At 37.7% G+C, this 14,195-nt stretch overlaps 1 protein-coding gene across 7 annotated transcripts in view; it reads right to left on the bottom strand.

The window, feature by feature from the left end:
• SNF4Agamma (SNF4/AMP-activated protein kinase gamma subunit) overlaps positions 1-14,195 on the bottom strand; it is a 273,674-nt gene that overhangs the window by 98,111 nt on the left and 161,368 nt on the right. Inside the window, exon 1 of one of the 7 annotated variants that reach the window (XM_089098082.1) lies at positions 5,139-6,141. The exons of the other annotated variants lie outside the window; for them this stretch is intronic. Within the exon in view, the coding sequence (XP_088954208.1) occupies positions 5,139-5,937 (799 nt within the window). The 5' untranslated portion in view covers positions 5,938-6,141. Of the gene's footprint in view, positions 1-5,138; positions 6,142-14,195 lie in introns of those variants that run through there. 7 annotated transcript variants of the gene reach the window in all.

Genomic DNA, 14,195 nt, shown 5'->3' with positions numbered 1-14,195 from the left:
AATCTTCACCTTCATTGTGGTATTGCTCAAGGAAAGTTAATGCACTGCCTAAACGTTGGGTTTTGTGCAAATTCGTCAACTTTTTTGGAGCCCAACGTGAACACAATTTCTGGTAATTCAAGTTCTCAGTCACAATGCGATACAAAACTACGAGAATATTGAGGAAACCAGTTGCACATTAATGAAATTGTAAAGCGTCTGTTTTCTCTCACTTTTTCTTCCACTTTTTGCACCAAATCTTCATTAAAGACCGAAGGACGCCCACTCCGTTCTTCACAAAGTATAAACACATACAAAGTACTGACAAAACTCTCCAAAAGTGACCCCGCGTTCCTCAGCGCCTCTAGACGCAAAATGCTGTACTACTTAATCGCTCCAAGCCAATAAATTATGCTAGAGCGTGATTCATACGTCGAGTGACCGGGTAATTGTCGAATATTAGCAGGTTGAAATTAAAGAATAAATCGTGCGATATGGATATAAAGAAAAAGTATTGTGCTTATAAAACCGATTTTTATTAAGCGTTGCCGGCTAGCAACCAGAATGGGCGTTCGATGCTTTTTCGAAGGGTGCGATATTAATCGAAAAAAATGCAAAAGAAAAAGGAGTCAATTACTTGCTGTGCCAAATAACAGGTAGGCTATGAAATGTTTTTTTTTCAAACTTCAGAAAAGTTCTATTCTAGTACCATAATGAGATAGCTAAGAAATGAACATACCATGATCTACTTAGAATTCAATGTTGTAGGCTATCAAAATATAAATTTAGAAAATTCCAGAATGGCGGGATTCCTTTCATCCCCTAGATTCTATAAAACAAACTTTTCGAGGAGACGGAGAGATTCGGGATAGGGCCCCAGGGCAAAGACCCGAACCCCGAGTGAGCCGAAAACTAGCACATACTGACCTAGTCTAGGCTATAGGTTATAGGCTAATGAGAAATCCGGAAATGGGCCGTAGTTATATACGTTTTATTGGGTTAATTCAAGGCTGTAGCCTACTCAGTGAGAAATAGTGAGCAAACAAAAAAGATTAAGGGAAAGATTTTACAATTTACACTAATTATAAAGACGATAAATGACCGGAAAATCACAGCTGTATTATAGCTCAATTTCAAATACTTTGGCTACTTACCCCCAAACTTATGGTCAATTTATCGGAAGGTGCACCTTTTAATGGTAAACTCCAATATTTCCAAGTTTCAAAGCACAAAAAAAGGTTATGCAGAAAAGACTAGCACGTTTTAAGCCTCTCGAAATCCAAGTTTCGTCTTAGACACTATATTTTTTTCTTTATTGTTTCCATTTATTGTTACTTTATTGTTTCAATTTTTACGTGAGTAAAGGTTTGTTACATCCGAAGGCCGCAGGAACAGCAAAGGTTGTAAATTTCTTTGATAAGCTGTTCGACTGCGTTAATTCTCTTGGATTTTTAGAAAAAAAAATGTATAGCCTAGACGCCCAATTTGTAGGGAAAGCGCATCATTCTAATTTTCGAGGTCGGCCAGTTCATTTTTAGGTGATTTAAAATTTGTTAATAGTGTGGGGAAAGAAGTGGGGAAAACAATCAATTGCAGAGGGATGGCAGCTGACTATTTCTGCCATCCTCGGTCTATCAGAAGATTTGATGAAGCATGGGTTTAAATATGTTTGTACGAAGAGACTTAACCAGGATAGTCTAGAGCATTTCTACGGCTTACTACGACGCTCTGGGGGTTTAAACGGTAAACCTACTGCGTCGCAATTCTCCTGCCCTTTACAAGCAAGCAACGTTTAGAAGCTTTTCGGTTTCTTCAAATTCGACGGGGAATTGTGAAGCACTTTCTTTCCATCAATCTCTTTTATCCGAAGTTTTTTCATCAGTTAACCCTCATGCAAAGAGAATTGTGCAAGCCGGACGTGATAGCAGCGACATTCATGAGCCTCACGAGTTTGATTTTAATGAGAATGTTGAGGTTTTCACCTTAACAGAGGAATCAAATTTTGCATACGCAGTGGGGTACTCTGCAAAAAAGATTCTGGAAAAGCATTCGTGTAATAAGTGTAGAACTGTGCTGTTTGAATCAGGTATTTCTCTTTTTGATTCAGTGTTTGATCTCATGCGGATGAAAGCTTATGAAGAAGCCAATTCAGAAACCTTTTTGTTCCTGCAATCTCCTTGATTGAGGATTGCAAAAAAATAGAGTACATCATCCAGACTGAAATGACGCACTGCTGGAACGAGGGAATCGTACGGCGAGCATGGGAAAGAGCGTCCCAACTGTTAATCCCAATTTCGTGTGACCTATTTCCTCACGAGTGTTTTGTACAGTACTTTTTTCGAATGTGTATCTTTTACATCACTAAATTTGAAAACCAGAAGTGGAAAGAAGTGCTCTATGCGGAAAAAATAAAAGCAGCTAAGTTAAAAGCATTTACTTTTAAATATTTTTTATTCCGTGGTTAACCATATTTATTTGTTCTTATATTGTTTGAATTTGCTAAAAACGTTTTTAGATTATTCTAAAAGGAATTTTTCTAAAGCAATGGTACTTTTAGCGATTCTCGATTCTCTTAAAACTATTTTACAGAAATGAAAAATATTTTATGGAACGATTGCCAATTATGATTTTAGAATGGAAAATTATTCAGCGAATTAATAAGTTGGGATTATTTATTTTCTTGTTTCTTTTATTCTGTTGCAATTAAAAAAAAGAAGAAATTGGAAGAACTATTAATACAGCGGTCATGTACCATTAAACCATATCTGCAAACCCACTTCTGATCAAGATTATCATTATCCTAACTGTTCTTGAAACTCATTCCAACGTTTTGGGGTAGTATTTTTCACAAGAAACTCATATGTTTGTTTTTATCAATCAATAGTAATTCCCCCTCGTTTTTTTTTTTTTTCTTTTTAGCTTTTTATTTTATCCACAAGTAGCGATGATGTTCCACGAGAAAATCCGTTAACGCTTCGAAGGAGAAGTGAAAGAACTCTAGGGAATAGCATACTGATTTTCAAACGAAATTGTTTTACAACAAACTACATCTTTTTCATTTTTCTTTCCATTATATAATAAAGCACACTTTTATTCTTCTGTTTCGTATTACTCGTATATAAGACTAATCTGGTTTCAAATAAGCTCTGAAAAAGCGAGCTAAATTTGTGCGAAACGCAAAAAAAAGTTTGAATCAGTTGACGAGTGCTCCATACTATAATTAATTTTGCAGCACACAACAATAAAAATACATGTAAAAGCTGCTCATGAAACAAAGCATCCCATATGTGTGTGCTTTTTTTTGCTTTCCTTCCGAAGAATATAGTGGGCCTATATCAGCAAATCCCGGCCTCCAATCAAGGAGCTTAGGGGACAAACAAGAAGTAAATTTCGTACGGTTCTGAACCAAATTAAATAAAAGTAGATTCTATCAAATACTATCAATACAATTTACCCGGCTAATTTCTTTAATCCAGTTGCCATGCAATGACAGGAAAAATAAATACTTTCGAAATAAATTATCATATTTTCAAGTTTTGACGTCAATAACATTGAGAAAAAGGGATAGATTAGAGGAAGATGAAAACAATTGTAATAATCAAAGCAATTTTCCATTCGATCTACGAGTATTTACGCGTAGCACACTCAAATCGTAAATATAGGCGTGATAAATGGGTGTCGGTAAACATCACATAAAATCTAATAGGGTAGGGTGAAACTATTTCAAAATAGAAGGTCTTAATTTAAATATGCTCCGCAATAAAGCACCCTCATTTTTTCATTGTCCTAATTCTAATCACAAGCTTTATATTAGGATCTGTCTCTTTAATTCAGAACACATCTGATCAAAGCATATTCACCTACGGAACCGGTTCCGTAGGTGACTATCAAACTATGGAACAAGTATAACGCCCTACGCAACTTGAAAAATTTAGGCACCAGGTTCGCATTGTCTCCGGAGACGCGGACAAAGGGTCACTTTTTTTGTGTGGAGAGGATAGGTTTTGTCAGTACTTGTTGTATGTGTTTATACTTTGGTTCTTCATCATGCACATTTGTGCAGCCATCTTTAAATGCTCTTACCCATTTCCTTACCATTCCATCACTCATAATGTTTTGTCCGTAAACTTCACAGATCTCACAATGAATATCGATTGGTTTTACACCTTTAGCACTAAGAAATTGTAAAACCGCCCGTACTTTACAATCAGTGGGACTAAAGATTGTCGGAGGCATCTTAAACACTCAGTAAACAACGTATACAATTAAGAATCAGACTGTAATGGCGTCGGTGCGTAGACAAGAGATGTAGGTAATCAGCGCGCATGCGCAGAACGACGACCTTAGCGCTGTGGCGGCGGAATCGCAAAACGGTACTTACTTAAAAAACATGCCTCCCTGAATTGGTATATATAGGGGTGGGGGTAAAATTCATTTCGGACAAAAATGATTATTATATTTGGAAAGAGTATAAAAAAGGCATCGAGTGGTATGTTAACTTAATTCGTAAGTCAATAATATGAACTGCGAAAAATTTACCAAAGTGTGTCACAGGAAGGTATTTTGAAATACCTATCTCAACTCTTTCTGCCTCTAAAGGGCATGACCTTTGATGACCTTTAAAAACCCTTGTTTCATAGAAGTGAAACCTTGTAAAATAGATCTTCTGTGTTAATGAAGTACAAGAAAAGTATTTTCAGCTTCACAACTTTGCTCAATCCCAACCTAAGAGGTACCAAAGATCTGCAAATACGTTTCATAAATTTTGAAAAAAATTAATTGACGTGGCTTAAAATTCTACTCAAATAACAAGAATTGCATTATCAAAACTAAAACCAGAGAAAAAGAAACTGAAAAGTGAAAATTAAGGGACAGTGTTGTTTTGTCTAAATTCCAATTGGTAATAGACTTGTCAAGTAGGTAAATTCCCCTCTAAGATTTAGAAATCAGAAGGGGGTTGTCATAGGAGGGTAACCCACTTTCCAACTTTCCAGTACTCAACCCTAGCTTTGCAATACCTTCCCAGAGTATGTTTTTGGCCCTGGATTCATTGCTGAAAGTTTCATTTTCCTAACCTAACCCATTTCCAAGATAGCAAAAAGTAGCTTGTCTAAAATTTTACCACATATACATGCTTTTTTTATTTACACAGATCTTACCTTCTTGTAATATGTCTTCATAAATACCATACACAGTTTCACAAGTTTCACCTAGTTTTTTGTATCTTGGCAAACTTACTGCCCCAACAGAGCATGATCTATTTCGAAAATATTCTTGAGGAGTGGGAGAAGGAGAGTCAGCACCACGTAGGAGCTCTTTGCCTCTTCTTTCTTTGCTTCCTACGTCCTTTGAACTATGAGAGAATTTTTTGAAAAAGCTCACAACATCATGAACACTGGGCAAATGTCCTTGTAGACTAGGTAAACGCCCATGTTTAAATGACTTATCAGCATCAGTTTCAGATGTTAAACGTTTACGTCTGGGCACGTCTACTTCGTCATCTTTATCACTGCGAGTAGAATGTCTGCGGAAACGTGCAGATATTCGAAGTATGTCAGGCCTAGGATGTTTTGAGGGTAGTTCACCACTGCATGAAGTTGACATGTTTGATCCACTATCCAAGTGGTGCCTTGGGGACTTTTTACTACACTTTTGGGGCAAGGGTGGCTCATGTGCTGAAATAGCAGCTTTTGAAATTCTCTCAGAAACTAAAGGATATTGAGGTCTCCCATTCATAGCATTTGTCTGGTCATTACTGGTTAAAGGTTCAATATTCCTACTGATGTGACAGTTTTGTGGATCAGGAGGTACTGATAGATCTCTTTCAAAACTAGAAACATCCATTTCCATAGAGCCCTGTTCCAAAGAAGATTGCGACCGTGAGTCATGAGGTATTGTGTGTGGGACCTCAAAGTGCCCAACTTGTCCATTATTTGACACTAAAACATTTTCGAACATACTCAATTGTCTTGATAAATCGGGACAACACTGAGCTCTTTCTACTACACAGAAATCATCACTGAAACTGTCAGGTTTCAGATTGAGAAAGCAATACTATCCACCATTGAAACCATGTGTTCATCCTTCGATATTTTGCTTCTATCCATTCTTACGGAAAAACCAGTTCTTTAGCAGTGTGTGAATACTCACGTAATACAATTCACATTCAAGCTATGACACAATACTAAACCGGCAAACTGGCATGGGAACAACGCAAGCGCGCTTGTTTACAAACTTTTCCCTAAAGGCTAAATCTACGTCATAAAGTAGAAATTGCGAGTCTGCAAATTAGATAAAAACAAATTAGAATTCCAACAGTTTCAGAAAACTAGATTATTATCTGATTTTCCAGCTATAACACAAGATTAAGGTATAACAACGATAATTTACAACCTGAATAGTTTTCTTAAAAAATAAATATGTTATAGATTTTACAAAAAAAAACTAGTTAACAAATGAAACGATAAAGTCAAATTTTCGAAATCAATAAGCAAACATCAAATCCTTAATCTGACTGACTAAAATCAGTAACATGGATTCGATGTGAGGGTACCCCCAGGGGCAAGTCTCCAGCATTTTTATTGGGGGGGGGGGCAAGAGGGGTTCATATCTGGATAGTCAAACGGCATGGGATGTATAATATTTTTTCTCCACACTATTTGGGGGGGGGGGGCCACTGCCCCCCTTGCCACCCCCAAACGACGCCCCTGAATACCCAACAACAAAAAAGCAATGGTACTGTTCTATTAGCAAGGCAAGACGCGAGAAGTGAATTTTGGTTAATGCTAATAAAATAAAACAAAATATGATGAAAATATAATAGTTAGTATCAAATTTCGGCTATATCTTTGAACATTAGGGTGTGGGGATAAAGCATAACATATATTAAATACGCAACCTAACCTATGTACCCCCCCCCCCTTAAACCCAAAAAACTAAAGCTTAAATATAGTTCCCGGAGTGAGAAACCCCTTGTTTATTCAGCGTCTCATAGGAATTGACAAGTATCACCTATTTGATCTTTGCTTTTCTTGAGTGGCTGTCTCGCGTGTTGCGTAGCTAATAGAAGAGTACCAAAGCAATTTCTGCAGCCAAAACCTATGCAATAGGAAATTTATACTTGTTTTTCAGAGAGGGGAGAGGGTTCGACAACCCTCTTCCCATAATTAGGCTACGTAGTTTTCTGAAAAGTTATTAAATTGTAAATCCTCATGTAGGGGCGAAAAAGCAAGGGTGCCCGGGAAAAGCTTTCCCAATGTGGTGGACATCCAGAAAGGTTTCCAGGAATGGAAATTCCACATATTTTTGTACCTCCAGGATTACAGGATGGGCAGTAACCGCATAGCTTTCTGACATGGGCACCTTTGCAAATACGGGGCAAGACCCACTACTTTTTGAAAAAGAAATGGAAAAGGGTTTCTAATAAAAACATGCATTTTAAGGCTGCAGCACATACCTAGCCAGTGGCTGATTTCACCGATACAGTGTCCCCAGCACCCACTTTGAAGTTACCTGTGATTTTTTTTTATTATTATTATTAAGCATGTAAAAAAAAAGTTGTTTTGGGCCTGTCGAATTTAAAATCTTATGATTTTAAATATTGTATATAAGTATCCTATTTGTTCTACATAATTTATGTTTTTTTTGCATTTTTTTTCTATGGTCTTTGTCTGGCTACACAGTCTACAAAGACTTCGAGAATTCCCAGCATTTTTGAAAGTTTCCGCATTAAAAATCAAATGCTGAGGCATCAGGACCTGATTTCTTGGAAAAAATCTTCAGTACCCCCCATCTAGCTCAGGCCAGATTACACCTATCTGCATTAAGGGTTCGGAGCGGTTCAGTATCAGCCATACTGACCCTCTTTCCCGCGGAATTTATGCAGCGTTTTATCTGTGTTCAACTCCAGAATTTCCATTTTGCATGAATTACATTTAAACTTTCAGATTTTTAGTCTGATAAAGAAAATACCTGGGCAATAATTACAAGCGATTATCAGGTTAGTATTAGAAAATTTGAAATATTTGAAAAAGGGGGAAATGAGCCAAAAAAGTTGCTATCTTGATAATAATTACCCTATCAAAATCAAGGGGTGTGAAAGGCCCAGAGCGGAGGTATAAGTGGTCTATGTACAAAATACAGAATTCTATATTTTTCCTTTTTGTATACCCAAATTCACGGCACCAGATGCTTCTTAGTGTCTCATGTGCCGCAATTTCTTTACCTCATACCAACCACTTCGAGGGAATAGTTGTCTGTTGTATCTTCTTTTTAAGGAACCAACATACACTTTTTCACGGAAAACGTCCCCAGGAAGATCACTCCAGGCAGAAGTCCGACCAAATGAAGTTCAACTTCCGGGACTTGGTTCTTGGCATATTTTGGGTAAGGTAATTGGATTAACTGGTGTGCCTTCCGTGTGTTTTACTACTTGGATAGACATAAGTACTGCGGACAGACATAAGTACTGCGGACAAGACATGCAGGACTTGTAAATCGGTATGATCGAACTAGATGTAAGAAGATTTCAGCTGCGAAGTGTGATCTCCGGCTTTCTTCCTCAAGAAATTCTCGCCTGATCGACGTTAGCATTCCAAGATAGATCTGCGGAGAAGAGGTTCCCAGGAGAGGAGCTCATCTATTATTATCTTCTTTGCTTTATTCTTGAAGACGAAGTCAGGATGGGGGGCATAGCACATTCAATCAGAAGAATAGCAGCTATATTGTCCTTGGTGCATTGAAGTTGACCATCCAAGCATCAGGTCGCTTCACTTTTTTTTACCAAAAAATCCATCTGTATGAGCGGGGAAGCACCAGCTGATATAGAAGAAAATTTTGGGAGGGTCTGGCGATGAATAGAGGACAGCAAAAAATACCATACTGAGTTTAAGGCGGGTAGTTTTTAGTTTACAAACTATAAGCTATACACACTACACTACAACACCAAGTTTAGCCGGCAAGCCGTTTTTGAAATAAAATAGATTAATTAAGCGATTTGCCTTTGGAAAGTCGTTTGCGTCTCTGTGTAGGTCAAGTTTCAGAAAATATACTCTGTTTCACAAATGCTGACCGCTTCTCATGCTGCCAGGAATCAGCTAAAAAGAATCATCCATTTCATGCCTTCAGAAAAATCATAAAAACGCTTTTTGACTTCTTGGTACTTTTTTGAATGCAGCCTTGCGTTTGATGTCCCTGGGCCAAGTTGGAACTCTTAGTGTTTTTATTGCTTTTTGCGCATGGCACTTTGCTCCGGCTTGATTTTTAGCGAGTAGTCAATGGAGGGCGGCTGCTCGTCATTTCCTTTTTTAACATTTTTGTTTTCTTTCTTTTCTGTTTTTTTTTTCCTGCATTTTTGGCCATACAGCCTTGCGCGGGGGATATTTATATGATGATGTGTGTGCTTTTATTGTTTTTTTTTTTTTTATGCTTGAATAAATGTCTATCTATCTAGTCAAATGTTGCAAAAAATTTCAGTACAACAAAGGTGTTTGTAAAAACATATTCTTGACAGCTGTTAAGCGATGAACAGTGGTCTTTGGTTTTTCCATTGTATTGTCCGATCAATACTTCTTCCAAATTTCGAAATCCATGTTAAGATCTTTCTCCGTCTCCAAAAGGAGCTCCTTGTATTTTTCGTACCCTGGTTGAAATAAAGTCAGGATCAATGCAGACAACTTTGCAGCATTAGTAAAATGAGAATTGAATCATTCCTTAAAACCTAACACCAAGATCTCTAGGGCTGGAATGAGAACTGCCATTCTATACTGACTTTCTGGATCCATCTTGAGCACCCCTGCTCGGCATGTAGAATGTTAAGCTATGCGTTGCTGCGTAGCCTTGATAGTGGAATCTTAACGACCATACTCTCAATTTCTTGGAAAAGGGTTTTGAATGCAATTTCTGCTTGGATGAGCATATGCCGTTTTTTTTTGTTTTTTTTTTTTTTTTTTTTACATTTTTCTACCAACTCCATACAGCTGATAATACACTTAACTTGATATTTCTTTGAAAATCCCCAATCTTACACTGACAAAAACTATATCAAATTTGGAACTGGTTTCCTGTACTGGATGAATGAATAAGTGAAATCTTTCAAAATTTTATTGGGTCGAAGGGATGACTGCATTGTGACTTTATCTACAAGCAAAGCCAACAACGAATCCAAGAGAACCTTGAAAGCATCCTAAAAATCTAGTGTGCTCGATGAATAAAAGGGTACCACTGGAGCCTTTGGGGAACCTAGGGCCCCCCTCCATCGATCCATTGAGGCTTATGTATTCAGGCTTAGGAACAATATTTCGTGCGGTAGTATTACTGGCGAAGCAACCCAGGGAGCTTGTGAGACTGTGTCCCAAGCCATTGAGGTAGAACAGGAAAGGCACAGGCTTAAAGATACCTTGGGGTACGCCTGCCAACTAAGGACGGTCTCAGAAAATTAACCCGTCGAGCCAACACGTACTATACGATCATACCGATAGTTATCAATCTCTTTTAGCAGAGATCCACGGACACTACATGCATAAAGTTTCTTGAATAAGCCACGAGGTCATACTTTGTCATTTTGGCAATGTCAAATGACAATGGCCTGATGTCGTGTTCTTTTGCCAATATTTAATCCAATCTTGATGCCGAGCAACTATGGAGTCTAGCGTTGAGCGTTTTCGGTTAAATCAATTTAATTTGTCACCTAAAAGGTTGTTTGAGCCAACATACTTTGGCTCGCTATCTGGTTTTACTGGGTTGGCACTGGTAGATTTCAATATCAAAGCTCCGAAGCAAAATGAAAAAAGCAATGACAAAGATCCGGATTTTTACCAAAATTTTACCCCTAGCCTTCATTTTGAAATAATATTTTTAGACTAAGCATTCAAGTCGGATGTTGTGGAGGTAGCAATTTCCACTTATTACTGAATGGTTTCGAGTACAAAATGGAAGATTCTGTTCATATTCTAACTCAGATAGAGGTAGAGAACACCCCACAAGAACGACATTTGTCTGTTACACTTTCAACCCCTTTAAAAATGATAAATCGTGACCAGGAAACTCATTTATACCCCTCCCACAAGCTCAAGGAAGTTTTGTCGGGGTAAGCCCTTTTTCCAGGTGAATTTTGCAGTGATAATAAAATGGTAGTAAAAAATAAAGAGAATGTACATATGATGGACATTTTTTTTTAAGTTCTAGTACCTTTTTTAAGAAGCAAAAAATATCAAGCCTCAACGGACTACTGTTTTCCATCCTTTTATGCTGTAGAAGACAATTTTGGTTGGAATGGGCGAAAGCATCATAAGACACCAAAATCGCAATACGCAAATTCTGGTCAATGTGTCTAAAAGCCTTACATAAATTGTTATTCCCATGCGGGTAAGTATCAGCTTCTTAAGCACGTTCTTGCGTAATATTTTTATTATTTATTATAAACAAACAAAAACGGACAGTTATTACAATGATATCTTTCGCCTGAAAGCAAAAGACTGACGTTAAAATTTAAAACGAACAGAAATTGTCCTAAAAGAGACTACCGCCCCTCGTCGTCTCAATACTTGCTCCTTATGCTAAATTTTAACTCACGTTCTACTGAAAGCTTATTAGAATGCAACATATTAACCTTGGTTGATTTATATAGTCTTTCAAAAGATTTGGAGTGAAAATTTTGGCTAATTCCATTTTTACTGAAAACCCTTATTTTAAAGGAAGTACACTGGTTTAAGTGCATTATTTACTAACTAAGTTATGTCCCGTATATCCTCACAGAGTGTATTAGGGTCACTCCTTTTAACAGGGCATAACATAGAGCTTGATATGATGATCGATCTAGTGTTGAAAGTTGAAAGGAAACTGGAACCTCGTGGGAGGGTTTAAAGCGTAAGGCTTGGAATATATTGGGGGGGGGGGAGAAGAGTGTGCGCAGCTGTGTTAGACACAGGTGGCTTGGTGCAACAGTTTAGCTGTTAGCAGTAGCAGCAGGCATTATCTCTTGACGTTGCCTTATTTATTTCGGTGGTCTGTTATTCAAATGTTTCTTTTTGTGTTGTTTTGACACAATTAAAAATACAATTTTGGGCCAGTCAGGGTTTGTGATGGTTCATTTAATTCAACTAGTATTATCACTTTTAAAAATGAAAGGACAATAAATTCAAAAGTCCAAAAGTCCTGGCGTAAAATCGTCACATGACCTAATTTAGTGTCTTTTGATTTGACCTACTGCATTTCTATAGAGATCCAGTACATCAAAAATTTCGTAATTCATCAGTGTTCTCGCAAACAAGCCAACAAAGGATCAAACGGACACTGAATCCTATCTAGTCGTCTTTGGGCTGATCCTTCGCTTTAAGATCATTGAAAATACAGAAAAAAGCTACCTATTGCTCATTTCCTTTTTGATGTATGTGCCTTTTTAAAACTGCAAGCAAAGGAAAAATAGGTTTTTATATTCCTAACACTATCGAAAATCTGGAAGTGCGGCAGCCTATACAACAGTCTAACTGTGCCGATTGCTCTGTATGGAAATGAGAGTTAGATTCTTGTGACAGAAATAGATTGTAACCTCCTTGCGTTCGAGATTTACTGCCTCCACATCATCACAAAGATGAATTACACCAACCATGCGACAAACGAGGAGATACGAAGGCGGCTGAATATCACAACACACTTCTGAAAAAAATCAAATAGGAGCATTTGCAGAGGCTTGGGCATGTCAAAAGAAAGGCCCCCGATCGTTTTTCAAGAATAACACTTGAAGGCACGATAGATGGACTATGACCACGAGAAAGACTAACTATCCAGATCATCATATCAAGCTCTGGGTTATACCCTGCTAAAAGGAGTGGCCCTAATACACTCTGTGAGGTTATACGGGACTTAACTTAGTAAGTAAACAACGCACTACATTATTATAATGTAGTTAAAAATGCACCACAGGTCCCCTAGTGGATCTATTACTTCGTTTATGAAAATTCTGGAAGAGGTTTTGGACTCAGTCCAGAAGCACCCCTCTGAACTAATCCTTATAAGCGATTTCAACTGCAACCTGCTGGACCAAAATTCTGCTTCAGCTATAGATTTTTTGTCGATGATGCTCTCTTCGGCAACTTTACCATCAGTTTTATACCAACCCACGTTACGCATTATGCATGCATCTCTCATTGATAATATTTTTTCGTCACTAGATGTCTTAGATAATTCGGTGCTGATTAGTGATATTTTTGATCATTTTCCCACTATTTCCCGATATAAGAATGTTGATCAAGCGCAGATTATAGCATCGCCATCTAATCTCCCATTTTTCCGTTTTGGTGATACTGAGCTGAGTCTACTTAATCTCATCTGACTGTTCAGCCATGGGATAGTTTGGTTTCTGAATCGGATTTTAACCGCTCTTTTGATTTCTTTTATGATTTAGTGAAAAAAGAAATCCTAGGAGATTGCCATCCGGGTCCAGCGCCCCATACTTCGAAAAGGATAGCACCGCTGAATCCATGGATGACTCCAGGTCTCCATAAAACCTGGAAAAGGAAAACTTATTTGTGGAAGCTTTACAAGGCTTCGTCATCTGCAGCTCATTATCAACGGTTCAAGACCTATATGAGTATATTTAATTCTCTGTGTCAGAAAGCTAAGTCTCAGTATTATTATAGGAAATTTTCTGAATGTGGGAAGGATGTTAGGAAGACATGGTATTTAAACAATTCGGTTCTTAGACCTACTCCCCCTCTACCTTCAGTTCCAACAGCACTAATAATCGACGGTAAGACCGTCCAAGGAGAATAAGATGTTCAGCTAGTGCTTACCTCTTATTTTGTTAATACAGGAAAGACAACTGTTTCCTCTGCAAGCTATGAAACTGCTCGTTTCGATTTCAGAGCCTATCATGGACCCCTATGTTTAAAGTGAATGGTCTTGAACTCTGTTTCTGAGTTTCAGGTAGCTCGTATAATCAAAACTCTTAAGCGGCGTTCACATGTGTGTCTAGCTAGAATCCCATGTCTAACCAGACTTCAATGTCTTGGCAAAGACCGTTCACAAGTAAAATTCGGTGCTTAGCTAGACACGCTAGATAAGGCGCTTGACTAGACTTTGAGCTTTAGACTCTAGAACTCAATGCCTAGGATTTTCGATTACAGTCAATCAGTGTGTCAAATTCCACTATTTTCGTCATCTATGTTTACATTTTTAAACTAAAATTTAATTTTTGTTTTCTCATTAATTTTTTTTTT

This window comes from Artemia sp. Qi Xiang Cuo, chromosome 12 (genome assembly GCF_049724085.1).
Source record: "Artemia sp. Qi Xiang Cuo chromosome 12, ASM4972408v1, whole genome shotgun sequence".
NCBI classification, from domain to species: Eukaryota; Metazoa; Arthropoda; class Branchiopoda; order Anostraca; family Artemiidae; genus Artemia; species Artemia sp. Qi Xiang Cuo.
This window is presented reverse-complemented; position numbering and strand designations above follow the sequence as displayed.